This window comes from Dermochelys coriacea, chromosome 2 (genome assembly GCF_009764565.3).
Source record: "Dermochelys coriacea isolate rDerCor1 chromosome 2, rDerCor1.pri.v4, whole genome shotgun sequence".
Lineage (NCBI taxonomy): Eukaryota > Metazoa > Chordata > Testudines > Dermochelyidae > Dermochelys > Dermochelys coriacea.
Genome location: NC_050069.1, coordinates 3,614,144 through 3,639,305, shown reverse-complemented (window position 1 = coordinate 3,639,305; position 25,162 = coordinate 3,614,144). Strand labels below are relative to the sequence as shown.

The window sequence follows — 25,162 nt, the reverse complement described above, 5'->3', positions numbered from 1 at the left end:
ATCCACAGGATCGCTGTGAGACTCCCCCCACCTTGTAAACAGTCCCTTGGAGGAACCTCCATAGTGGGCAGACCACCCAGGGGTCCCACTCTGCTTCAGGGCAGGCCTCCCCGCCTCCTAGACTGCCCGTCTGGGCTCCAGCCCTCCTGCCTGCCCAGGGAGCTCTGCCCTCGATGCCTGGCAGAGACTTGGCCCCTCGTCAGGGTCCAGCACCCCGAGCCAGGATCTGCCCTGACAGCAACCAGCCTTCTCCAAACAGCGGTGGGTTTGTCAGTCAGCTGGCTGTGGCCCGGGCAGCCAGAGCTCTGCCCTTACCAGCATCGGGCAGCGCCAAGTGCCAGCCAAGCTGCAGCAACTCCCCAGCTGGCTCTGGCGGGTGCTGACCCCTGGGCAGGGCAGTGGCCGGCTGTTAGTGGCCCCAGCAGCAGACAGGCCTGGCGTGCACAGGCAGTGTTTACACCCGCGTCCCCAGCAAGGCCTGGGCAGTGGCAGGGGGCACAGGGTGCCACAGGCCACGTGGTGCCGTCACGTCTCCGAGCCCAGGTGTACAGTGGCCGTTCTGCAGCTCATCACAGAGGGGAGGCAGGCGCTGTGCTCACCCCAGGGACGGTGGCCTCCTGCTCTCTCACTGCTGTTGGGAGTCCGGCGGGGCATCCTGCAGGCACCCGTCTTGCGTGGGGCAGGTGCGGGGGACAGGACACATAACCAGGGGCTGACCCCCGAGCTTAACCCCCGCCCCCATGTCCTGCCCCTGTAGCAACCATGGCAGACAGCTGGGACAGAGAGCTGAGTCCATCCCTAGGGACGCAACTCCCTCCCCGGCCTCCTCCTTTCCCGAGCTCCTGTCCTCTGCCCCATGAGGATGTCTCCCCTGCCCCCAGCTGTGGCCACCACCCCACAGGGGCACCAGGGGACCAGACTCAATCTCCATGGGACGCGGAGTCCTGCCCGCTCCCTGCAGCCCGGGCCTGTGGCTCCAGGGCCCAGCTACACTGAGCACAAAACAGGGGTGAAAGCTGGCGAGCTCCCCAGCGTCACTGCACCCACCCCAGCCAGCCCCACACCCAGACACAGCAGGCCCCTAGGGCCTGGCAAGGGCTTGCTGCAGCATGTGGGGCAGGTTCCTGCTTAGTATGGCTGTTGCTCTTCATCCTTCAGCCACGAGGGGGCTGCAGAGACCCACAGTGGGGCGGCAAGACGGGGGCAGAGCCCCACCACTGCCACCTGCCTGCCGGTGCCCGGCTGGTGGCAGGGCAGCAGCAGCAGCGTGGCCAGCAGGTGGCGCTCATTCCTGCGGTGCTGTACACTGGCAGGGATTGGGGTGGCCGTGTGTCCCAGCGTGCCCCCCCCGAGCAATGACCCCCCCCCCCCCGTACACAGCACGGCAACCCTTGTTCAGTCATTAACTGTTTATTGCTGCTCTGGGGGCTCCAGGCCAGGCCCACACGCAGCCTCATGTGCCCGACCCCGGCCACATCTCTGCCCAGGACCCGGGCGCAGGGAGTCCCTGGGGACGAGCTGGGCGGGGGCAGAGCAAAGCCCCACAGGCTCAATCAGTGACACTTAGACCCTCCTGGGCTGGGCACGTCCCTCCATGGGCTGCAGCTGTCCATGCCCCCCTCAGGCAGCTCTCCACATGGGCAGGCTCCGTGTGCCCAGCCTGGGTCCCTGGGTGGCTCTGTCTGACCCGCTGTAGCCCGGGGAAGGGGGTGGCGCAGGGAGCCCTGCTGGCCTGGCCTGTGGGGCAGACAGAGCCTCTGGGCTGCCCCCTCGCAGGGCACGGGGGCCAGCAGAGGAGGTGGGGGAAAAAGGCACTTCAGGACAAGACAGCTCAAGGCACTATGTGGGTGGGGAGGAGCTGGTGGGCACCTGGAGCTTGGCATCGATCGAGGGGCAGGGGCAGTGCTGGTGATACAGACTGGCCAGGGGACGTGTGTGAGAGGGAGCATGGGGGTGCACCACAGAGGGTGCTGCTGGAGCCCACCCGCAGGTCCCACTGACTGGCGATGCCAGGACCTGCCCAGATGCCAGGGCGCCTCATCCAGCGGTGCCCAGCAGGCTGCACGGGGCTAGTGGAATTCAGCCAGCTGGGCCACAAGGGCAGGAGGGCAGGGGCTGCGAGCGTGCTGGCACACAGCTGCCTGGTGCTGGTGTGTCTTGTGTCAGAACTGCCCCACCCCCAAAGGCCGGGGAGTGGGGGATGGAGTGTCGGGGGCAGGGTACAGCCCCAGAGCGCCTGGCACCCCTCAGGAGCACTCGTCGAGCAGGGCAGCTGGGCTGGTACAGGTGGATTCCAATGAGGGGGCATGGACACCTGCCAGTCCCACAGCCAGAGCGAGAAGTGGCCCCGGCCTCCGGCGGGCGCTGGATGGACAGGCAGGGCAGAGCGGGCGGCTGCCCCGGGCAGCACTTTAGGAATATTCCTGGGTGAACTTGGCATAGAACTGGCTGAGTTTCTTCAGCAGGATCCGGAGCTTCTCCGCAGGCGGCAGGATGGTCATTCTGTGGGCAGAGAGATCCCCTCAGCCCCCGGCACCTGGCTGAGCCCATCCTGCCAGCCCCCGCCCCCTCCCGTTAACACCCCCCATCACCCTGCACAGCTGGGCGCAAGCGGGCACAAGAGAAAGCGGGAGTCAGAGACCTCCCGAGGGGGCAGGGCTGTGGGTCAGGATTGAGGGGCAGGAGGATGGCAGGTAGGGCTGGGGGTATGAGCAGCTGTGGGAGTCGGGCGGAGGGGGTGGGTGTCAGGATTCGAGGGGGGGGGTGCAGACTGCCGGGTCTCTCCCAGCTCCACATTGCCAGCCCTTCCCAGGGGACCCAGGTGTGGAGCGTGGCCAGGGGGGCCCTTACCTGAAGTGATAGGTGCCCTCTCGCTGCCCAAAGCCGCTCCCTGGCACCACGCAGATGCCCGTCTCCTCCAGCAGCTGGAGGCAGAAGAACATGTCTGGGGCAAAGCCCCGGGCCTGGGGAGGAGCAAGCGCTGGGCTTAGGGGAGATGGGAGGGGAGGAGAAATGCCTGCTCTGTGCCCGGCTCTCCCCGGACCTGCTCCCCCACCCCCATCCCCGAGGCTGCTCCGTGCCCGGCTCTCCCCTGGCCCTGCTACAGTTGCCAACTTTCCACTCACACAAAACTGAACACGCTAAGTCCACCCCCTCCCCGCCCTCCTCTGAGGCCACGCCTCTGCCACGCCCCTTCTCCGAGGTCCCACCCCCGTTCAGTCCCCCCCCCAGTCGCTCACCCTCCCCACCCTCATTCATTCACTCATTTTCATTGGGCTGGCTCAGGGGGTTGGGATGTGGGAGGGGGTGCGGGCTCTGGGGTGGGCCAGAAATGAGGAGTCCAGGGTGTGGGATGGGGCTCCGGGCTGAGTCAGTGGGTTGGGATGCAGGAGGGGGTGAGGACTCCATCTGGGGGGTGCAGGTCTGGGGTGGGGCCGGGGATGAGCGGTTTGGAGAGCAGGAGGGGGCTCCAGGCTGGGGGGGTGGAGCCGAGGGGTTAGGAGTATGGGAGGGGGCTCCGGGGGCTCCTGAGGCAGGGGTTGGGATGGAGGAGGGGGTGCTGGCTCTGGCTGGGGGGTTTGGAAGGTGGGAGGAGGTCAGGGCTGGGGCAGGGAGTTGGTGCGTGGGAGGGGGTGAGGGGCGCAGGCCCCGGGTGGCACTTACCTGAGGCAGCTCACGGAAGCAGCACGTCCCCTCTCTGGCACCTGCCGCGCGATGCCCCATCTGCAGGTGCTGCCCCCACAGCTCCCATGGCTGGGAACTGTGCTTGGGGAGGGGGCAGCACCTGAAGCCCCCTGGCTGCCCCAGCACCTAGGAGCCAGAGGGGGGGACAGGCCGCTGTTTCCAGGGCCGTGCGGAGCCGGGGCAGGCAGGGAGCTGCCGTAGCCGTGCGCTGCCAACTGGACTTTTAACGGCCCACACAGTGGTGCTGACCGGAGCCACCAAGGTCCCTTGGTTGAAAACTGGACACCTGGCAACCCTAGGCCCTGCTGCCCCACCCCTGCCCCCCAGGCTGCTCCGTGCGCGGTTCTCACCCGGGCCTCCTGCACCGCCCTGGCTGGGATCTGGATCCTGGGGAAGGAGTACATGGCGCCCTGCACGGGGTTACAGCGGATCCCGGGCACCTGGCCGAAGATCTCCTGGGTCAGCTGCGCTTTGTGAGCCAGGTCGCTCAGCACTGCTTGCTTCTCCTGGGAGCCGAGAGAGAGACCCACAGCGCTGAGTGGCAGGGGGCTGCCGTGGGGGAGAAGGGAGGGGCTGCAGGCAGGGGGAAGTGGGGACAGGCACTTGGGTATAGCAGGGCCTGGGGGTCAGGGTGAGAGGCCCGTGGGGGTGGTGGGGGGGGAGAATGGGGCCTTCCCTGGGGAGGGGAAGGAGCTGGTGCAGGGGGCAGCTGGTGGCTATGGGGTAAGATGCCCATGGGGCTGGTGGGGGTGTCCCTCAGGGAGAGGCTGGGGCTGGTGGCCGGGATCAGGGCCTTGGCTGTGAGCCCCCCACACTTACCTGGATGAAGCTCTGGTACGAGGGCTCGCCAGGCTTCGGTGGGTTCATGACGACGTCCAGCAGCACCTGGCCGGGCACGGGCGGGCACAGCCGCACTGACACCAGCTTGGAGAGTTGCTGCTGCACAGCCGGATCCAGGTTCACCACCTCCATGTACCCGCCGCGGAACCCGCACCTGGGGGACGAGAGGGTGAGACATGGGGCCTGGCTCCCCCTTCCTCTGGGACCCCTGGGGTGCAGGGCCTGGCTCCCCTCCCTCTGGGACCCCTGGGGTGCAGGGCCTGGCTCCCCTCCCTCTGGGACCCCTGGGGTGCAGGGCCTGGCTCTCCCCTCCCTCTGGGACCCCTGGGGTGCAGAACCTGGCTCCCCCCTCCCTCTGGGACCCTTGGGGGGCGGGCCTGGCTATCCCCTCCCTCTGGGACCCTTGGGGGTGGGGCCAGGCTCTCCCTCCCTCTCGGACCCTTGGGGGCGGGGCCTGGCTCTCCCCTCCCTCTGGGACCCTTGTGGTGTAGGGCTTGGCTCCTCCCTCCCTCTGGGACCCTTGGGGGTGGGGCCTGGCTCCCCCCTCCCTCTGGGACCCTTGTGGGGCAGGGCCTGGCTCTCCCTCTCTCTTAGACTCTTGGGGGCAGGGCCTGTCCTCCCTCCCTCTGAGACCCCTGAGGTTTGGGGCCTGGCTCCCCACTACTGTGGGGGGGAATCACTGGTTGCTCCACCCATAGGCACCCCATGAGTCCCTACCTCACCCCTCAATGCCCTGGGGGCTGTGTCCCTCCTGCCCCATGGGGGCGCCCCCTGCGGGTCGAGGTCTCTGGGACCCCAGGGCAAAGGGGCACGGCTCGGTGCCACCCGGCATGTCATGCTTCCGCGAGACACAAGCCGTGGGGGGTGTTGGGCTGCGTGTACAGGTCTGTGAGCCGCCCCGAGGGGTGGACGGGGGGTCCCGGGCAGGGCCTAAGCAGCTGGCTCAGTGGGTTGCCCCCTGCTCCCTGCTCCAGCTGGCCATGCTCTGCCCCAAGCCCCGGGCACTGGGCAGGCTGCCTTCGGCGCATGGGGCAGGCTGCCCTCGGCGCGTGGGGCAGCCCAGGGGCGGGCGGGGGACACTCACTCTCCCATGAAGCCCTTGGAGATGGAGTGGAAGGAGACCAGCTCCACCACGCTCGAGTACGTGGGGCCCAGCTCGAAAAGGACCTTCTTGAAGGAGTGGAACTCGGAGCCCTCGGCATAGACATTGTCCTGATAGACCTGGGGGGGAGGAGCGGGGGGTCAGGGCGCCGCTGGGCCCACAGGCAGGCCTAGGGGTGCCAAACCTCCAGGATTGTTCTGGAGTCTCCAGGAGTCAAAGATGAATCTTTAATTAAGATGACGTTGTGTGATTATGAAACCTGCAGGAATACGGCCAACTCTACAGGCCATGCCAGGGCCAACACCCACCTGCCCATGGGACCCTACAGCCCTGCCCACTCCTCTGGGCATGGGCAGCCCCGGAGCTCTGCCCGCCCCTCTGGTGGGGGGTCACTGGGCTGGCTCTCCAAAAGAGACACTCGCCCCCGAGATAGCTGCACCCCGGGACAGGGAGCCTGGAAGTGGGGCAGTCAGTGCTGGGAGCCAGCTCTTGCCCTCACCTCGTCGGCCATCAGGAAGAGCTGCTCCTCCCACGCAAACTTGATGACGTCCTCGATGCATTTCCGGCTCTGGACCTGGCCTGTGGGCACAGGACAAGCCCATCAGGGGGAACATGGAGGCCCCACACCAGCCAGCACCTCCTGCCCTCCACGCTGCCCTCACCCACCCTGGCTCTGGCGGACAGCTCCCCACAGAGCCCCACAGCAACCTCAATCTCCTGGCCCCCAGGTCGCCCTCACCCACCCTGGCATTGGGGGAAAGCTCTGTACAGGGCCCCATAGACCTGCTGCCCCCCACAACGTCCCCCACAGCACTGGGGGCACAGGCCAGGAGGCGGGCACAGCACTGAGCTGGGCTGTTTGCTCCATTGCCCCTCACTCTGCCTGGATGGCACCCAAGTCGTGGTGCCAGTGCCCCCGACACAGAGTCGCCTTGCCCCTTTTCTCTGCCCACCTTTGCATCTCAAAGCCCTTCACAAGCATTAATTCCCAGCACGGGCCCCTGGCAGGTGGCTCAGGGTCACCCCCGTGTTACAGCCAGGAACTGAGGCGTGGGGGCAGGGGGAGGACAAGACGGGCCCAAGGTCATACAGAGTCTGGCAGTGCTGGGATAGAACCCAGGAGTCCTGGCTTCCCGTGCCCAGCTGTAACCCCTAGTCCACCCTGCCTCTGCCTGACCCTGGCTGGGGGGCTCAGCTGCTACCCACCCTGGCCACCCTGCGCTGACCTCTCAGTACGCGGCCCCCTGGCTGGTGAGGGGGAAGCTGGTGCTTTGTTAAAAGAGCCAGTTAAGGAGTTAAGGGCTGGTGACAGGTGCTGGCTGGGCACCTCTGGAGATCTCCCGGGCCCCACTGAGCCTGGCAGTCCCTGCCCTGGGGCTGGATCAGAGCCGGCGCCCCCTGGAGGAGAAAGGCCCCTGTCCCATTCCCCTCCCTGCCCGCCCCGGCGGTACCCGTGGGGTTCCCAGGGTTGATGATGCACAGCACACGGGGCTGGCAGTGCTCGCGGGCCTGGCTCAGCGCCCGTCGCAGCTCCCCGACGTCCAGCGCCCAGCAATGCTCCTCGTCCAGGTAGTAGTTGACCTGCACGGCGTTGAGCTCGGCGATGCCAGCCGAGTACAGCGGGTACTGGGGGATGGGGATCATCACGCCCGTCCGCGACCGGCCCTCCCCCGACACCAGCAGCTTCAGCATGGTCTGGGGAGAGAGGGAGGGATGGGCAGGGGCAGCGCAGGGTGGGCACGGGCCAGGGGTCCACCAGGGCTGCAGCGCGGAGGGGCAGAGGGGCACGAGGGTGTGGCAATGGATCTGGGTCAGGGCTCCCCCCGAGGAGCAGCAGGGCCCTGGGAGCTGGGACCAAAGGACCATTGATGCTCTGGGCAGTGCCCACTGGACCACTTCACACACCCCTGGAGCACCCCCCACCCCCAGGGACAGGGATGCAGGGCTGGGTCAGACGCCTGCCCCGCATTGCTCCTCTCAGAGGTTACCTGGAGGCAGCCTCCCCATCCCCCCTGTTGCCCCCCTCTGTCATCCCTCCCCCTGCCCCACTATCCCAGCCTGTGAGTTCCCAGCAGGCCTGTGGCTGCCAGTCTGCCAGGGCTGTGCCCAGCATGGCACAAAGGGCCCTTTGTGAGGCTGCCCGAGCACCCAGGCAACGCTGGCGTAAGAGCTGGGTCCTAGCCCCCTGGGCGCTGCCCTGAGGGTAGAGCCAACAGGGGTGGCCCAGGGCCCAGAGCGGGGCGGGAGGGGCTTGGGGGGAGGGGTCCTGGGAGCTCCAGGGGCATCAGCAACCAGGCAGTAGAGCGAGAGACCAGCTCTTCCCCAGGCACGGGGGCACCAAGAGCTCAGGAACGGGAAAGAGTAAAGATCCCAGTGGGAGCAGAGACCTCCCCCAAGCTCTACCGGTGCCCCGCACTCCCGACCCGCTGCCCCCTGCTAGCCCAGCCCTGGGGCTCCCCCCCCCCGCCAGCTTTGCTGGTGCCCCTCACTCCCGACCCACATTCCTGGGATCCCCCCCAACCCAGGTCTATTGATACCCCTCAGTCCCAGCCCCCCGCGTGTGCCCAATGCCGGGGGGATGGGACACCCTACCATGACGGCATCACTGGCACCCGTAGACAGGTAGATGTTGTCCGGGTTGGCAGGGATGCCCCCGTCCCGCCTCTCGATGTACTGTGCCACGTCCTGGCGGATGATCTCGATGCCGGGGCTGGCAGTGTAGGCACCTGGCGGGGGAGAGACCCGAACTAGGGCCTGGGGTAGCAGACGCTGGGGGCTGCTGGTGAACAGAGGAGGCTCCAGGGGGTACTGCCCTTGGGGCCCGGCTGGGGGGGGCTGCATCACGGGGGTTAGTGCTCCCGTTTGGAGAGATGCTGTCAGCCATGCAGAGAACAGAGACAGCGTCTCTGGTACACCCGTCTGCCCTGGAGGGGCCCCTCTCGGGGACGGGATTTGGGGTATCAGCCGGAGCCCCCCCAAACTCATCTCCCCCAGAAGCCACCTAGTAGATTACACAGGGATTTTAACACATTCCACGGTCCTGCTCTTCTGTATGTGCCACTCTCGAGGGCACCAGCAAGGCTACCAGGCTGTGCCAGCCCTCGCCTGTGGGCACTGTGTGCCCAGAGCAGCCAGGCCTTGGCCCTTAGCCAAGCAGACGTCCCATGTGGCTCTGGACACGCCCCTGCAGGTCTCCTATGGGTCACGTGTGACTCTGCTGTGGCTGGGTGGGGGCCTGGAAGCATCCTGGGGTGAGGGTGGGGGGCTGCACAGCGCCCTGGGCCTGGGGGGGTGGGCAGCATACTGGGGAGGGGGCTGCAAGCTGGGCTGGGGGGAGGATGGGCAGCACATTGGGCTGTGGGGGGCAGGCAACAAACTGGAGTGGGGGGAGAATGGGCAGCACGCTGGGTTCCCAGGGGCAGGAGGCAGGCAGTAGTCTGAGTTCCTGGGGGTGGGGGTCAGCAGGCTGCGTTTCTGGAGGGGCAGGAGGCTGGGTTCCCAGCGGGCTGGCAGGCTGCAGGCTGAGTTCCCGAGGGGGTGTCAGGCTGGCTTCCCGGAGAGGCAATGGGCAGCAGGCTGGGTTCCCGGGGGGCAACAGTCTGAGTTCCTGGGGGGGTGGCAGGCTCGGTTCCTGCGAGGGGCAGCAGGCTGGGTTCCCGGGGGGGGATACTCACCGATGCTCTGCCCTCCACATGCTGCCAGCAGTCTGCGTGCCCTCTGCTTGGCATCGTCGGGAAAGAGGGGTTTGCTCAGCAGCTCGGGGTACAGGCACAAGGCGCTGACCTGCAGGGCACAAAGCCTCAAGACTGCTCCACATTCCACTCCACAGCCATGCAGCTACCCCCACCCCAGGAGCCCTCCCTGCCTACCAGCCTGGCTGACAGGGAACTTGGGGACCAGCAGGGCCCCCCCGCTCCGTGTGATGGGGCTGCAGGGAGGACCCTCAAGTCCTGACTTGGCAGTGTCTCAGTTCAGGGCCGCCAGCGTCTAACCCGTGCCCGGAGTTACCAAGCTCCTGCAGCAGTGAGTTCCACGGGCTCCTGAGCTCGTTCATCCCCTGTCCCCTGTGCCCTGTGCCCCCTTGCTCTGGTGTAATAACCCAGCAGTTCTGGCCAGTGGTTAGAGCTGGGGGCGGGGAAGGGGTTGAGTGCCAGAACTCCTGGCTTCTATTGCTGGCTCCACAACTGGTGCCATGAGCCATCTCAGACACAACGCTTCCTTCCCTGTGCCTCAGTGTCCCCTGCACAAAGGCAGAGGGGTACTAGCCACACTGGCTGGGTTTTATAGCCCATCCCCAACCTCAGCACAGGCTGTTCCAGCTTCCTGCCCACCCCCACCTCCACCCCAAGAGCTGCAGGGGCCCAGCCCAAGGCCTGTCCCCCAAACTCAGATGGGGGGGCCACCCCCTTTCCCCCCACACATTTCCGGCTCCCGGTGGGTGGCAGAGCCCTGCTGTACCTGGCGCAGGAAGGTGATGGGGCGCTGGCCCATGGCTTGGGCATCGCCGATGTTGGCTTTAATCACCTCTGAGAAAGGCTTCTTCACACCCTGCGGGAGGAGAGAGGGAGGAGGGAGAACGGAGCCAACCCCGGGAAAGCTGCCCCTGCCAGGGTGCTACCTCCCCCAGCTATGCTACCCAGCCTGTATCCAGCGGGGAAAGCGCCCCCTGCCTTGCAGCACAGCACCCCCTATCGCCACCCTGGGGCCAGCATCCAGAGGGCAGAGCGCCTCCTACTGATCCACCCCTGCCCTGCAGCACAGCGCCCCCTAGTGCCACCCTGGGACCTGCATCCAGAGGGAAGAGCGCCCCCTACTGAACCCCTGCCCTGCAGCACAGCGCCCCCTAGTGCCACCCTGGGACCTGCATCCAGAGGGAAGAGCGCCCCCTACTGAACCCCTGCCCTGCAGCACAGCGCCCCCTAGTGCCACCCTGGGACCTGCATCCAGAGGGAAGAGCGCCCCCTACTGAACCCCTGCCCTGCAGCACAGCGCCCCCTAGTGCCACCCTGGGACCTGCATCCAGAGGGAAGAGCGCCCCCTACTGAACCCCTGCCCTGCAGCACAGCGCCCCCTAGTGCCACCCTGGGACCTGCATCCAGAGGGAAGAGCGCCCCCTACTGATCCACCCCTGCCCTGCAGCACAGCGCCCCCTATCGCCACCCTGGGGCCAGCATCCAGAGGGAAGAGCGCCCCCTACTGAACCCCTGTCCTGCAGCACAGCGCCCCCTAGTGCCACCCTGGGACCTGCATCCAGAGGGAAGAGCGCCCCCTACTGAACCCCCTGCCCTGCAGCACAGCACCCCCTAGTGCCACCCTGGGACCTGCATCCAGAGGGAAGAGCGCCCCCTACTGAACCCCTGCCCTGCAGCACAGCGCCCCCTAGTGCCACCCTGGGACCTGCATCCAGAGGGAAGAGCGCCCCCTACTGATCCACCCCTGCCCTGCAGCACAGCGCCCCCTAGCGCCACCCTGGGGCCTTGGTGTCCCTAAGTGGGCTGTGGTTGTGGGGGGCGAGCACGTGAGGGGCTGCAGTGAGGGGCTCTGATTGAGGCTCCCGGCTGGCGGATTCCTGCCGCACCTGCCTGGCAGCCCTCGAGCCGGCGCCCACCCCACAGAGCCAGGCCGGAGCAGAGCTGCTGGGTCCCTGCCAGCCAGGCTCCTGCCCCGGCGCTCCTGCCCCCGCTCCCCACAGCGGCCCCTGTGGGTGTGGCTGGGGCGTCCCAGGCCTGGCTGCCTGCCCAGCCTGGAACACTCGCGCAGGCAGGGAGGTCAGTGCCCTCGGGATGACGCGTCTCGGAAGCAAGAATCCCTGCGTCACCCCGAGCTTGGCTCCGGGATCAGCTGCGGAAAGTGCCCCCGCCCCGCCGCCGGGGACTTTGCACCTCGCCACATGCCTGCCCTGCCCTGTGCGGGTGAACCCCCAGCGCCAGGCATTGCACAAGGGATACACACAGTCAGCCCGGCACGGGAATGCCCTGCGCTGCCCTGGCTGGCCATCAGGGACCGAGAACCTGGGCAGCGCCCGGTCCTGGCTGGGCACACGAGCTGCAAGGCGCCGAGTGGTCCCGGGCTTGGCCTGCCTGCCCCAAGCCCATGCCCCAGGGATGCTTGCCCAACCCCAGGCAGGGCAGGCCTTTCTCAGCCCCGTCCAGGCTGCCTTCTGCCCTGTGCTGCCCCTCCCAGGGCCCAGGTGCCCCCAGCGTCAGGGCGAGAGGGAGAGCGGGCCCCACTGTGTCCCAGGTGCTGGGATGGGACAGGCTGTCTCCCTCCCCCCATCTGGGGCCCCCAGCGGACTGAGCCCAGAGCCCGTGCAGGGACGAGGGCCCCCGCTTGTGTGTGCAGCGCGATGGCACAGACCTGGGGACGTGGGCTACGTGGTGGAGTCATGACACATGCCAAGCCAGCTGGACGCAATCCAGGGCGGGCATGGGGGCCGTGCAGGGGACCGGGCCATCCCTTCTGGTGGTTGGTCAGAGGCTGGCAGCGAGACAGGCTCCTTTGACCGCAAGCTGCAGGAGAGGCTGCCAAAGCAGCCGGCAAGGTGGCACCATGCCATGAGGCCTGGGAAAGCATAACCTGGCGGTGCCAGAGGAACCCTCCCAGCCAGGGGCATACACAGCCTGCTGCCACTGCTAACTACAGAGGGCACAACCTCTGCCCCCGGGCACTTCATAGCATGCAGCAGTCACTGGGCAGGGGACAGCCACAGCCTGCTGGGAGGGGAGGCCTGGCTGGTGAGACAACACACACACCCCACTGCCCTCTCCTGCATGGACTCAGCACTCCCCAGCTCTGTGCCATAGGCCCTGTACTGCTCACAGCTCAAGGAGATTCTCCTCTAGCTCAAGTGGCAGGGCCTGGGTTTTTGGAGCAAGAGGACTCAATTCCCAACCCGGCTGTTGATGAGTTATTGCAGGTGCCCATGCATGCAGGCCCGGGGTATCCTGGAGCCCTAAGTGCCCACAGATTGGCTCTGTGTGCAGGTTGGTTTGTCTGCAGCTAAAGGTCTCAGCCAGGGCAGGGGTTACACACAGACCTGGAGCCTCTCTTTGGCCAGTGCCACTGCACCCCCTACGCCCTGACTGGGCTGTCGGCCACTCCCGGCCCTGGCCAGCCGCTTGTGTTAGGCCAGGCTGGCAGGACAGTCACTGCTGCCGGGTCTGATGTCCTGTGCCAGGGTGAACGAGGCTGTCAAAGCCCCTGTCCTGGAGCCTGCTGCGCACCTGCCTGCACCTGCCAGACCAGACAGTGCCAGGAATGGGCAGAGCTTGCGGCTGGCAGTGGCTGGCAGGGCAGGACGGACGTCCCCACCTGACCTTCAGTGTGAGGGAGCAGCCATCCCTGGCAAGGTGGCATGGAGCCTGCCTGGGCTGTGACTTGCCCACCCATTAACCCTCACTGGATACCCCCGAGCCACGTGGTGGCACGGACATTGCCACCACTAGCACGTGCACCAGGAGAGTGAGACGCAGCCCAGCCCTAGCGGGCATGGATAGCACCTCGCTGAGCCCCCTGCCTGCACAGAGCTACCCCCTCGGAGCGGCAGCCAGTGCCAGAGATGGGACCTGGCACTGGGAGCTCCCAGCCCTGGATCACCTCCCTCTGGGAGCCTCCTGCCTCACCCTGGGTCCTGGTGTGGGGTCAGAGGGAGGAGACGGGAAGAGTGACACAGGGATTGGAGCCAGGTTATGTAAGTGAGCCACCCATGTCAGGACAGGGAGACACCTGCGCCCAGGTGTGCAGAGTACAAGCCTAGGTGCAAGCGTAACCCTGGTGACTGGCCCCGCCCCGTCTCACCTTCCAGCTGGTGGGGTGGCCTGACCAGGCAGAACCAGACAGGGCACCGGATGAGGACACGGCCAGTGTGGCAAGCCCTGGGGTCTGGCAGGATCTGTCAGTGTGGCAGGCACTGGGCTCCCGCTCCATCCCCTCGGGAGAGGATGTCCCAGCCCCAGAGCTGAAGGCCTGCAAGTGTGAGCAGTGTCTCTCCTGCCCATCAGCTCCTCGGTGCCTGGAGTATCACCCAGCCACCCCCTGCCCCCCGTGCCTCTGCAGTTCCATATGGAGTTTGTCTTCCCTTCCCAGCCTGCTGCCTGGCCCTGCTGCGCGCTGCCCCTTTCCACCCCAGAAGTGGCTGCATTTCCGTAGTGCGGGCGGGCTCCCGGCAAATGACCCTACAGAATCTGCACAGGGCTCTGGGCTGAGGGCACTAAGTGCAGCTAATTCACAGGCAATCTCCAGGGCTTTGCTCAAGACCTTGGGCTTCCCAGCGCAGTGAAGAAATCAGCAGCTGGGCGCCCTCCTGGGTGCCAGGGACGCGGAGACTGGAAGGCAGCTGTCAGAGGAGCCTGGCGCTGTGCTCTCAGAGGAACGCAGGGCCCATGCCCAGGAGATGCTTCCCATGGGCTTCAAGAGGAGCTGGGGGGCCTTGCTCAGGATCGGACCCAGGGAGGGGGCTCAGGGGGCAGGGCTCATGCAGGGCCCATTAAGGGGGCTCAGGCACTTTGGGCATGGAGCAAAGGGCCCATGCACTGGGAGGCCAGGGGCAGGGTGCCCAGGCACCGGGAGGTACAGGGGGCAGGGTGCCCAGGCACTGGGGGGGGGCAAAGGGAGGCCAGGGGGCCCTGTGGCCACTGCTGAGAAAACCTGCCCATGGTGATGCCCGCCTCGCCCGCGGAGGGGGTCTAACTCTTATTAATAACACTGTGTCTATTCCGGCAGCACCCCAGGGGCCCCAGAGAGTGGGCGGCCGCACGGTGCCAGGCGCTGTACACACAGCACAGTGGTCCCTGCCCCGAGGGGCTGGCGATCCAACCAGCCGGGACAGCCGGGGCGGTCAGGGGGTGAGGCCCCAGCCGAGCGATCCAGGGGGAGGCTCTGCCCCTTACCTGCCGCAGCTCCTCCTCCAGCTCCACCGCGCGGGCCAGGATGGGGCCCCGCACCGCGTACTCCACCCGCTTCACCCACGGGTTCATGGAGTCCAGGCTCAGCACCTTGTCCCGCAGCCCGTTCTCCGCCATCCTGGCCAGATCCACCCGGGCTCTGCAAGGCAAGAGGGGGCGGGAGCTGAGAGCCGGGGGCGGCAGCGGGGAGCCGGGGCGCCCGGGGCTCGGGGCGCCCGGGGGTGCCCGGCTGAGCGCAGCCGCTGCCACCCGCGCGGCCCCGGCAGCCTGCAGCGCCTTCATGCCGCTGGAGCCGCCCGGGAGGAGCGGGGGGCTGGCGGGGGGGCGTCCCTGGAGCTGGGGCGCTAAGGGGAGCCGCGGATCCGGGCTGGGGAGCGATGTGGGCGGCAGGTACCCAGGGAGGGAGGGAAGGAAACTGACCGGGGAAGGGATCTGGGCTCTGGCTTTTCCCCCCGACCCCACCCCCGGAGCCTCCAGGGACTTGGTCCTTGTCTTGCTCCCCCCCCCCCCACCCCACCCCCGGAGCCTCCAGGGACTTGGTCCTTGTCTTGCTCCCCCCCTCAACCCACCCCGGGAGCCTCCAGGGACTTGGTCCTTGTCTTGCTCCCTCCCCCCTTCCCTGGCCCAGTTCCCTCCCCCCACCCCACCCCCGGAGCCTCCAGGGACTTGATCCTTGTCTTGCTCCCCCCCACCCCACCCCCGGAGCCTCCAGGGACTTGATCCTTGTCTTGCTCCCCCCCCACCCCACCCCCAGAGCCTCCAGGGACTTGGTCCTTGTCTTGCTCCCCACCACCGGAGCCTCCAGGGACTTGGTCCTTGTCTTGCTCCCCCCCCTTCCCTGGCCAGTTCCCTCCCCCCACCCCACCCCGGGAGCCTCCAGGGACTTGGTCCTTGTCTTGCTCCCTCCCCCCTTCCCTGGCCCAGTTCCCTCCCCCCACCCACCCCCGGAGCCTCCAGGGACTTGATCCTTGTCTTGCTCCCTCCCCCCACCCACCCCCGGAGCCTCCAGGGACTTGATCCTTGTCTTGCTCCCCCCCACCCCACCCCCGGAGCCTCCAGGGACTTGATCCTTGTCTTGCTCCCCCCCCACCCCACCCCCAGAGCCTCCAGGGACTTGGTCCTTGTCTTGCTCCCCACCACCGGAGCCTCCAGGGACTTGGTCCTTGTCTTGCTCCCCCCCCTTCCCTGGCCCAGTTCCCTCCCCCCACCCCACCCCGGGAGCCTCCAGGGACTTGGTCCTTGTCTTGCTCCCTCCCCCCTTCCCTGGCCCAGTTCCCTCCCCCCACCCCACCCCCGGAGCCTCCAGGGACTTGATCCTTGTCTTGCTCCCTCCCCCCACCCCACCCCCGGAGCCTCCAGGGACTTGGTCCTTGTCTTGCTCCCCCCCCCACCCCACCCCCAGAGCCTCCAGGGACTTGGTCCTTGTCTTGCTCCCCCCCTCAACCCACCCCGGGAGCCTCCAGGGACTTGGTCCTTGTCTTGCTCCCTCCCCCCTTCCCTGGCCCAGTTCCCTCCCCCCACCCCGGAGCCTCCAGGGACTTGATCCTTGTCTTGCTCCCCCCCACCCCACCCCCGGAGCCTCCAGGGACTTGGTCCTTGTCTTGCTCCTTCCCCCCTTCCCTGGCCCAGTTCCCTCCCCCCACCCCACCCCCGGAGCCTCCAGGGACTTGGTCCTTGTCTTACTCCCTCCCCCCCAGCCAGGCGTGACCCCCCGAGGGAGGCAAGCACCTACCCAGCTGCTAGGGAGGTGCCCCGGGTTCCCAAGCGCAGAGCTGGAGCCAGCTGCTCAGAAACTCTTTAATACGGGGCAGAAGGGGCAGAAAGGGGGCCAGGGGGCGGGGGGAGGAGACAGCCCGGTGCTGAAAGAGACACAGGCCTGGGAGGGAGACGAAAAGGGAGTGAAAGGGATGCGGGAGGCCCTGGGAGCCTGCCAGGACTGGAGCCCATTTGGCATAATGGCAGAAAGCCCCCCCCGCCCTGCCCCCCACAGTGTTTTTCACCAGGCTCCGGGAAGGAAATTTGGACTTTTTATCTCCCCTTTGTCCCACTCCTGGCCCAGGGGCTGCTGGGGCTTGGATGGCTAATGATGGGTCTGGGGCATCCAGAACAGAGCCAGAGGCCCCTGTATCTTGCCAGTGGCTGTCGTGGTTGTCACAGTGCCACCACTCAGAACGGTGCCCAGGCTCCCCGCCACCAGACTCCTGCAACTGGAGCTAAAGGAGAATCACCACTACCCACATGTGGTACAGGGTCTAGGACACACAGTCAAGTGGTTCTGATTCCATCCAGTAGAGGGCAGTGGAGCACACTGTAGACACATACACACCATAGGCCTTTCTACAGGCCTGTGGGCTGGGATGCTGGGATGTGCCCGGTAAGAGCTGTGGGGCTGCCCAAAGAGCCAAGGAAGAGGGCTCTTCTCACCACAGCCTGCTCAGGGAGTATCAGACAGGCCCCTGCTGGGGAGAGGGCAGGGGCGCTGAGCGATGTTACAGTCCCACCCACCCAGCAGAGCCCAGGTAACTGCGTCCACCAGGCCAAGCCTGGAGCAAAACTCCCTCTGCACACGAGGCAGCAAAACCGGGGAACAGGTCCGCTGAACGCGCCAGCCCACAGAGCCACTGACTGCAGGGAGTAGGGGGGTGCGCTCCCCTCTGAGCCAGCGCTGATCCCAGCATGCCAGGCTGCGGGGAGTGGGCTGGGAGGCTCAGCAGGGGGCGCTCTCGTCTCTGAGTCACTGCTGAGCACAGTTCCCTGGTGCGGCAGCAGGGGGAGCTGTGCTGCGGGGTGGGCAACTCAGTGCTGGAGGGGCAGCGGTGGCCCCCCAGCCACCGCTGGGGATACGTCACCCCTCTAGGCCGTTCCTGGATGGGTCAACAGCCCCCGCACTCCCCACAACCAGTGCTGGGAAGCGGGTGAGGCCAGGTCCCCCCGTTCTCCTCACCTTTCAACGCAGAGACAAAGTGACCCCCAAATGGGACCTGCCTCCTTGGCCAACCCAGGCTTAATGCCCAGCCGCAGGGAGAGAAAACCAGACACCTTCTGCCACTAGGCCTGGATCACTTGGGGTAAAGGAGACTCTCCCTTAGCTGCAGCAATATAGAGCTTATGAGACACACTTGAACAGTTCAGATGCTCTGCCTGGGTTCTTATGTGGGCCGCCTCACTGCAGCCAGGGGCAGGGGTGACACATACCCACCAGCCATAGGTCCTAACCTCTGGGAACCACCTGAGAAGGGTGGGTGGTTCATGGCCCCACCCTTCCCCCAAACCATGGAGAGGGGAAGGGACTTGCCCATGGTCACACAGTGAGTCAGTGGCCTAGCCGGGACAGAAGCCATCATGTTCTGCTGCCCTAACAACACCCCTCCAGCCACCTATGGGAACACGCTGCAAGTCACCACTCACCTGCCTGAGCCCGAGGCCGGCTGGGCTGTCTCGCAAGTATCGGACGTTAACTACGTCACCAACTGTAGAACCCAACTGAGCTTGGGTCCCGGCAGGTTAAACAATTCAAGGGGACTGATCCGGGGAGGCAGCCTCATCTCACAGGCAGGGGGTGGGGCTGGGAACCCAGACACCTGGGTTTGATCCCTGGCTTGGTTGAGTCAGATAAATCTCTTTTTGCCTCAGTTTCTCCTTCTGTAACACGGGAATAATATCTGTGAGTGACCACCCAGGACCTGCTGCCATCCTGCACAGGCAGCTCAGATTATCCTGTTCTGAAAGCACTGGCTCATGCCACTTGGTGTAGAGGAGAATCTCCATTGTCTGTTGGCAGTATAGTGCATATGGCACGCATAGAACAGTTTGTTACAGTGCTCATCCTCCTTTGTAAAGCACTTTGAGACCTGCCATAGAAGGTGAGAGGGCGATTGTTACTGAGTGTCCCAGCTCACCCACGCGACCCGTTAACGATGCAGGAGCTTTCCTGTCAATAGGTGGAGTTTTTAAACCATTTCAGAAATTAATAATAGCTGTGGGAGGGGAAAAGCCTAGAACAGGGACCCACTGATAACGCCTGAATCTCATGGGCATTGACCCTCTCTGAGCTGGGCAACCAGCTGGGCTCTCGGGCACAGCCTGTGCCGGCTGACCTAGGGTAATGGATGCTCAGCCATGCTCAAGTCCACCATCCCCGCTTGAGGTGATCACAGGGCCAGCTGGAGAATGTCAACTGCACCCAGCTCTGGGCACGGAGGCCACTTCTCCCCAGAATAGGGCAATGGGAGCAGGGATGCAGACAGTGTGGCACAATGCCCCTCAAACACGGCACCACCTCACTGTGGAGTGAAGGGGCACCTTGACAGGCAGAGCAGCGTGGAGCCGGACCAGCCAGGGCCACAGCGAGTGGAGTGAGGGGCCAGCTGTGCACAGCAGGGAAGCGAGGAATTGTTTTCACAGTTGTCCTGGCCGGGGGCCGGTATGATCCAAGGACATGGTGCTCATGGGGGAATTTCAGAAGTGGGCAGAGGTTGGGGCGGAGGAGCCGGAGTTTTCAGTTGAGCCGGGTGAGCTGGAAACAATCCGAACCGGCTCTTCGGCATCTGGGGTTAGTGCAAGAAGGGCCCCCCACCTCACTGCCGCAGGGATCCACTGAGTGGGGCAGGGTCTCCCTGGCTCAGCCATCAGCAAACAGGCTGAGGATTTTACAGCCCTCAAGAGCGCTGGGGTTCAGTTTGGGGCAATGGCTCTGGCTGATTCTTGCCCAATCCAAATGGGCTGGGCCCAGTGAAATCTTGCCTGGGCCAGTCAGCCAGCCAGCCTGGGTGGGGACTGCGGGGCCCGAGTCCCCTGGGCAGTGAGGGGCTGGAAGCCGGTGTCAGGGAGCAGCTGAGCCATTCTCTCCCCAGTTCTGAGCCTCGTTGGGGTGACTGTCATCCCAGTGTGCTCAGCTTTGCAGGCTGTGTACGGGACTCCCTTCCCCCACCACTGAAATGCAGCCATTTCTGGGGTGGAGCGTGGCAGTTGTTCAGCAGAAATACGGCACAGCAGATTGGGACAGGGAGTGAAGTGCAATCCCATAGGCACATGAAACTCTGCTGGGGCACTGGGGGCAGCGCTAACTCCAAGGGCAGAGTGCCCCTACCCCAATGCCCCTGAACGGCACAAGGGGGCGCTGTGCTGAGGGGAACAGGGCAGGTGACTCAGTAGGGGGCACTCTCCCCTCTGCCGCTGCCAAGCTCTGAGGCAGGTTGGCTTTGGATCAGTCCCTGGGTCCCTACAGCACAAGCAGACTGACTCCCCACCAGGAATCTCAACGTGCTTGACACCTCGCAGTCCCCTTGGGAAAGCAGGGTGGGCCCCATTTGCCAATGGGGAAACTGAGGCACAGAGTGGGGCCATGACTTGCCCAACATCATCCAGTGAGCCAATGGCACAGCTAGGAATAGTCCCTGGGCATCCTGGCTACCAGTCCTCTGCTCTGATCATTCCTGCAGGGCTCCCGCATAGCCAAAAGCTATTACTGCAGTTTATACATGGCCGGGTCCCCGAATGCCAAGCGCTCTGTGCAGGAGAATGTCCCCTCCACTGCAGCGCCTCCTGTCTGGAGCAGCCACCCTGTAACACCCTCACCCATTGCCCCCTCTGCTCTGCCAGGCCTGGGCTCAGCTCCATGCCCTTCCTGAACGTTGGCTCCTGTCAGTGCGAGCGCCTTCCCCTCTGCAGCTTGCACTGCCTTCAGCAGCCTCTGTGCAGCTCTCCGTTCCGTTTCCATCTCCCTTCTCCCGCTGGCCCCCCGGCTCGAGTTCTCCTCCCATGGCTATTTAACCCAGCAAACGGGTATCGGGAGGGGTGTCTCTGGGTCTTGCCGGGAGGCTGGTGAGGGGAAGAGCGCCAGTGGGCAGAGCCAACAGGTGGAAGTCTGGCACCAGGCAGAGCTGAGCCCTGTAAACCCCCGCCCCCATTAGCGCTGATGAGAAGGCCTCTGGGTGGCGAGGGGACCGGCCCCCAGCCCACGGAGTCAGGGCAAGGACACTTGGGCCAAGGGGCACAGTCACACCGCAAGGATCCCAAGGTGATTAATACACTGATTTACAAGCGCTGACACTTGAGGGATTCCTGCAGCCACTGCTGGGGTGGAGCGCAGCAGCCGTCCCAGCGAGCAGTAACAGCACAGAGCGCTTCAGGAGAGGAAGTGAAGAAGAATCCTGTGTCCAGCTGAAATTAAAGGGGATGCAGTGGAATCATGGCCACGGGGATTTGGCCAGGACATGGGGGTAACTCCTGTACGCCTGCAAACATGCCCAGGGGTCTTTAACGGCCACCAAGCGGGCGGGCCCTCAGTCGTAGGCTTCCTTCAAAAGATGGCACCTCCTGCAGCACAGCGCCCCCTAGTGTGGGGCTGGGCCATCGGGGCCAACACTGCCTGCCAGGGGAGAGCGCCCCCTAGTGAGTCTCCTGGCAGCACAGCGCCCCCTGCTGCTTGTTGGGTATTAGGGTCAGCATGACTGTGAGAGAGCACCCTCTACTGAGCCCCACCCCGCTCCCTGCAGCACACCGGCCCCGGGGCATTGGGGCCAGCCCCAGTTCTCCTGCTGTCATGCTCGGCCGGGTCCCCAAAGCCCGCAGTTGTGCTTTGTTAGGATGTCTCTTGATACCGGCTCCACGCTCCCGCCCTGCCATGTACACAGGTATCCAGCCAAGTCGCTGGTTCGAGGCCAGTCAGGCAGGAGGCCTGAGCTCCATTCCCAGCATGTGGCTCTTGGGTGGCCTTGGGGGTTCTCAACCAGCTCCCAGCCCCGTGGCTCTGCCAGGGGCCGGGGCGTGTCCTTGGGGATCAGCCCAGGTTCCTGTGCGGCGACGTGATGCTAATGACCATGGAGAAGCCCTTGAACTTCAGCCAGGTGGACAGGAGCCGCTGAGCCGGTTTAGGCCACCCTGGCAGAAGTTGGCTCATCCAGTTACAACCCCTGGCTCCATGGAGTCTGTACGGCAAGTTTCCTCTCTAGAGCAGGCAAGTTCCCCTGCCCCAGCTACTCAGGGTGACTCAGAGTCTGGGTGAGTTTGCACCATTTGCATCCAGGACACTGCCACCTGCCGGGGCTTAGCTCACAATCCCCCTCCTGCTTGGGTACATCAGACTCTGGTTGCCCTGGCCAGGCCAAGGCACCGGCCCTCAGTGAGGAAGAGGCTCAAGGTAACGTCCCAGAATGGGAGGGGATTCGTCCCAGAACGGGAGGGCAGGGGTGTGCCCGATCCAGGTGCCCCCTGGCCCCACTTCTCAGCCAAGCGGGAAGATTCAGGGAGAGGGAGGTTACCCCCTGCCCCCCCGGGTTCCAGCACTGGGAGGGTTAAAGGAGAAGTGGAACCCGCAGGGCCCTGCTGACACACCCACCCAGACCTGACTGATTATCAGTCCCTGTGAGCTGAGCCTAGCCGGAGGCTGTACCAGCCTGGTGGGACCTGATAGGCTGCGTGGGGGGTGCTGGGCCCCTCCTGCCTTGGGCCTCCTGCCAGGACTGCAGGTCCCAGCCCCACCTTCTCAATCACCAGCTGTTGAGGCTCCCAGTCCCTTTCCAGACTGGCTCCGTCAACACCAGCCTGGAGCACCCGCAGAGCAGGCAGTCGCTCCCCACCCCGCTCTGAATAAACAGTCCCTCCCCCTTCACCCCCCAACTGGTGCAATCACCAGTAATGACACTGCCCAGATGACATTACGTGTGGCGAGTTGCAAACCCCACAAGGTCGGAGAACTAGCGCAGGGGACATGGGGCAGGGCCCAGCACTGCGGCTGGAAACACAGCGATTGCTCTGGACGGGGAAGAGCCCAATCCCCAGCCCCCGAATGACTCAGGAGTTTGCAGTGGGACCTGGATGCGTTTGCCCAGGGTGATTTGGGACTGCAGACCCAGGGGCCTCCTGCCCCGGAGCCCCCAGGTGCCGCACGCAGAGCCGGTGTTGGGCCCTGCGGTACCAGACTACCACTGGCGCAGAGCAGGATGTCCAGGGCTGAGCCGCCCAAAGCATCGGGATTTGGAGCCGCAAGGTTGTGTCCCGCCAGGCCTTGCCCCAGAGCTGTGGGATCAGGGGACGGGACCATGGAAGGGGGAGCCAGGGGTTAAATTGAAAGCAGTGGGATGACACTGAGCCAAGGAACATGGGTGTTGGGCACAGCCCTGGGGGCACAATGTTGGGGAGGGGGAGCCCCGCTGCCTGGGATAGTCTCCACGGGATGACGGAGAAGGGCCGCCTGGCCTAGGTGGTCCCACCCGCGGGTGAGCTCCAGGTGAACAGCCCTGCTCTCCCTGCTGCAAGGGGCTGTGGCCTTACCAGCCAGTGCCCCCTGCTGCCCTGCCCTGGCAGCTGCCCCAGCCCGGGTAGCCCTGGAGGGAGTGTGCTGGGCTGGGCTAGGGGAGCAGCAGGGCATAAAGCAAAGCTCCATGGGAGCTCCTCCCTCGGTGCCAGGCTGCAGGGGGTGCTGCTGGGCATCAGCCACCCAAAGGACCCAAAGGCTGGTGCCCTGCCCCGGGTCTAGGCCACCCTGGGAGCACGGAGCGCAAGGGGCTGCCCATTCAGGCTGGCACTCACCTCGCTGAGGGGCTGGCGCTCTCCTTGGCTCCCAGGGGCTGCCTCCCACCAGCACACACTCCCCGGAGCCTGTGGCAGAGCTGTGGCGGGCAGCTGGAAGGGTGTCACCTCGCTTTGTGTGCAGCCGGAGCAGCTGCGTGACCTTTCTGGGAGCAGCTGCCTGGTGGGGGCAGCCCCAGCCGGCTCAGGGAATGTAAGAGCCGGGTCTCCCAGCCCGCCCCTGCCGCACCCCCGGCAGCTCCCCCAGCCACTCCCACCTCCCGCCTCCATCCCTCCCCCCCCGGGGGGGCTGGAGCAGAGCCGGGGCCAGAAGTGACCCTGGGCTGGGGCAGGCGTCCATCGAACCCAGATAACACTTGGGGTCTGGCCTGCACTATCCCACGAGACGCCCTTCGGCTGCTGGAGAGGAGACGCACACACTGCGCTCTCTCAGCGACACATGGGGGGGCGAGTTCGCCCAGCTGAGAGGCTGAATGCCCAGGGCTTGCCCTCTGGGTGGGAGCCCTGCAGGTGGCTCCGGCGGTGCCCGGGGGCTGGGGGCGTGGATCCCTGCCCAGCACCCTGGGACAAGCAGCCTTGGGCCACTGGATTCCAGTCATTCTGTGTGTGCCGTTTTTTGGGGGCTGGGTGCATGAGCTGAGACCCTTATAGGGGCCGACATTCACAAGTGCCCAGCACCTGCCCTTTGAGAGACAGGCCCTGCCCAATCTCTACCTCAGTTTCCCCCTGTCTAGTGGAGGATAGCCCTGCCTTCCCCAGGAGGGCTGAGCGGGTTCCTTTGCTTGTCCCATGCACGGAGCCCCTCTTGCCTGTGGGGCTAGTGGCTGCGAGCCCGTCCCTGCAGCTGGCTGTGGTGGCCAATGGGATCCAGTGCTGGGGAGGGGCCAGCCCCACTGTTGGGGCCTTATCCTGTTCCTGGGGGTGGGTGCAGCTCCGGGGGCGGGTCAGCAGGGAACTCATCACCAATTTCCAGCCATACCTGGAGGGAGAGGGGCACCCAGGCTCCATGGGCCAGCCTGTACCCGGCCTTTCTGCCAGTCAGGGCCAGCTGAGTTGGCTTTTTGCACCATGCCCATCCCAGGGGGTTTGTGCTAGGACCCACCCACACAAGGACTACCTGGCTGGGGGTCGGGGGCTGTTACAGCCTGGAGCTGCCTGGTGACCATCAGCCCTGGTAGGTTAACCCCTCCTGGGCACCCCCTCGCCTGACCCACTGCTGCCCTCCTTGCCTGCTCCCCGGCAGAGGATCTGCTGCCAGCCATATGCCACGAGGAGTCAGGTCCAGCTTGTCCCTTGGCCCGGCTGGGGCCGTCCCAGCCCAAGTGTCAGGCGAGCCCTACAGACGACAGCTGGAGCAGTCAGTGAGACACTCGGCGGGGGGTGGCGGGGGGCAGGGGGGAACGCCTGGGGCCCTGCTCAGATATCAACAGGTGAGGTGGGGAGATTCAGCTCCCAGCAGCTCCTCCCCCCCTCTGCTCTTCCTATCCCCAGAGACCATTCCAGTGACCTACCTACCCTCCCCCAGACCCCCCCCCCAACCAGCCATCCCTCCACACCCCTCCCTGCCAGCCCAGCCCTGGGTGCCTCTGCCCAGCCCCCAGGGCCCCCTCATGCCAGTTCCCTCCCCACACAGATCCCCTTGGCTCTCACCCTGAGGGGGCAATGGAGGTGCAATGCCCCTCTCCCACACCCTCCAGCCACCCTGGGTGCAGTTGGGCATCCCTGTCCTTGGGCTGGAGTGTCAGGCCTGCTTAAACCATGTCCACCAGGGAGCCAGGGGGCTGCATGGCAGTGATGGGGTTAATGGTGGGGTGAGGGGTGCAGCTGATCAGAGCCCCCAGATGTCTGGAGGGGCTGTATCACCAGGTGTGAGGGCTCCCCCAGGCCTGGCTGAGACCCCCTCTGCCCTGGGATGGAGGTCTGTGCTCGGGGCTGGGGGACACCCCTGCAGAAAGTCAGGGGCAATTCCCCTGGGAGGCAAAGTTTGGGGTGACAAGGAAAGGTATCAGCTCCCTCACTCACAACCTTGATGCCCTGTCCCAAAGGGCTCTGGCAACAGCTGGGCTCAGGGGTGCCACTTCCCGAGCCCTGGCCATGCCCT

General features: G+C 65.5%; 1 protein-coding gene across 4 annotated transcripts; it reads right to left on the bottom strand.

Annotated features, from left to right (window-relative positions):
* Positions 1 to 1,394: 1,394 nt before the first annotated feature.
* Positions 1,395 to 23,241, bottom strand: GPT (glutamic--pyruvic transaminase). Of its 4 annotated transcripts, none has more exons than XM_043509889.1 (12): positions 23,062 to 23,241; positions 14,515 to 14,668; positions 10,085 to 10,174; positions 9,301 to 9,409; positions 8,219 to 8,352; positions 7,078 to 7,321; positions 6,126 to 6,205; positions 5,609 to 5,745; positions 4,504 to 4,678; positions 4,035 to 4,190; positions 2,851 to 2,963; positions 1,395 to 2,502 (listed from the first exon to the last, which is right to left on the bottom strand). In XM_043509889.1, exons 2-12 carry the CDS (start codon positions 14,644 to 14,646, stop codon positions 2,412 to 2,414), a joined length of 1,461 nt encoding a protein of 486 aa, XP_043365824.1. In that variant the 5' UTR covers positions 14,647 to 14,668; positions 23,062 to 23,241; the 3' UTR covers positions 1,395 to 2,411. The 4 variants fall into 4 exon arrangements, with proteins under 4 accessions (XP_043365824.1, XP_038246727.1, XP_043365825.1 ...); XM_038390799.2 differs by lacking the exon at positions 23,062 to 23,241 and adding an exon at positions 16,262 to 16,405; XM_043509890.1 differs by lacking the exon at positions 23,062 to 23,241 and adding an exon at positions 14,950 to 15,027.
* Between the last annotated feature and the right edge of the window lie 1,921 nt (positions 23,242 to 25,162).

Coding starts and splice junctions, on each gene's coding strand:
- GPT (XM_038390798.2), bottom strand. CDS start 14,811: ATGAAGGCGCTGCAGGCTGCCGGGGCCGCGCGGGTGGCAGCGGCTGCG. Junction 5,746..6,125: donor TCTTCCTGATGGCCGACGAG/GTGAGGGCAAGA, acceptor CCTCCCCCCCAG/GTCTATCAGGACAATGTCTA. Junction 4,679..5,608: donor TCCAAGGGCTTCATGGGAGA/GTGAGTGTCCCC, acceptor CTCGTCCCCCAG/GTGCGGGTTCCGCGGCGGGT.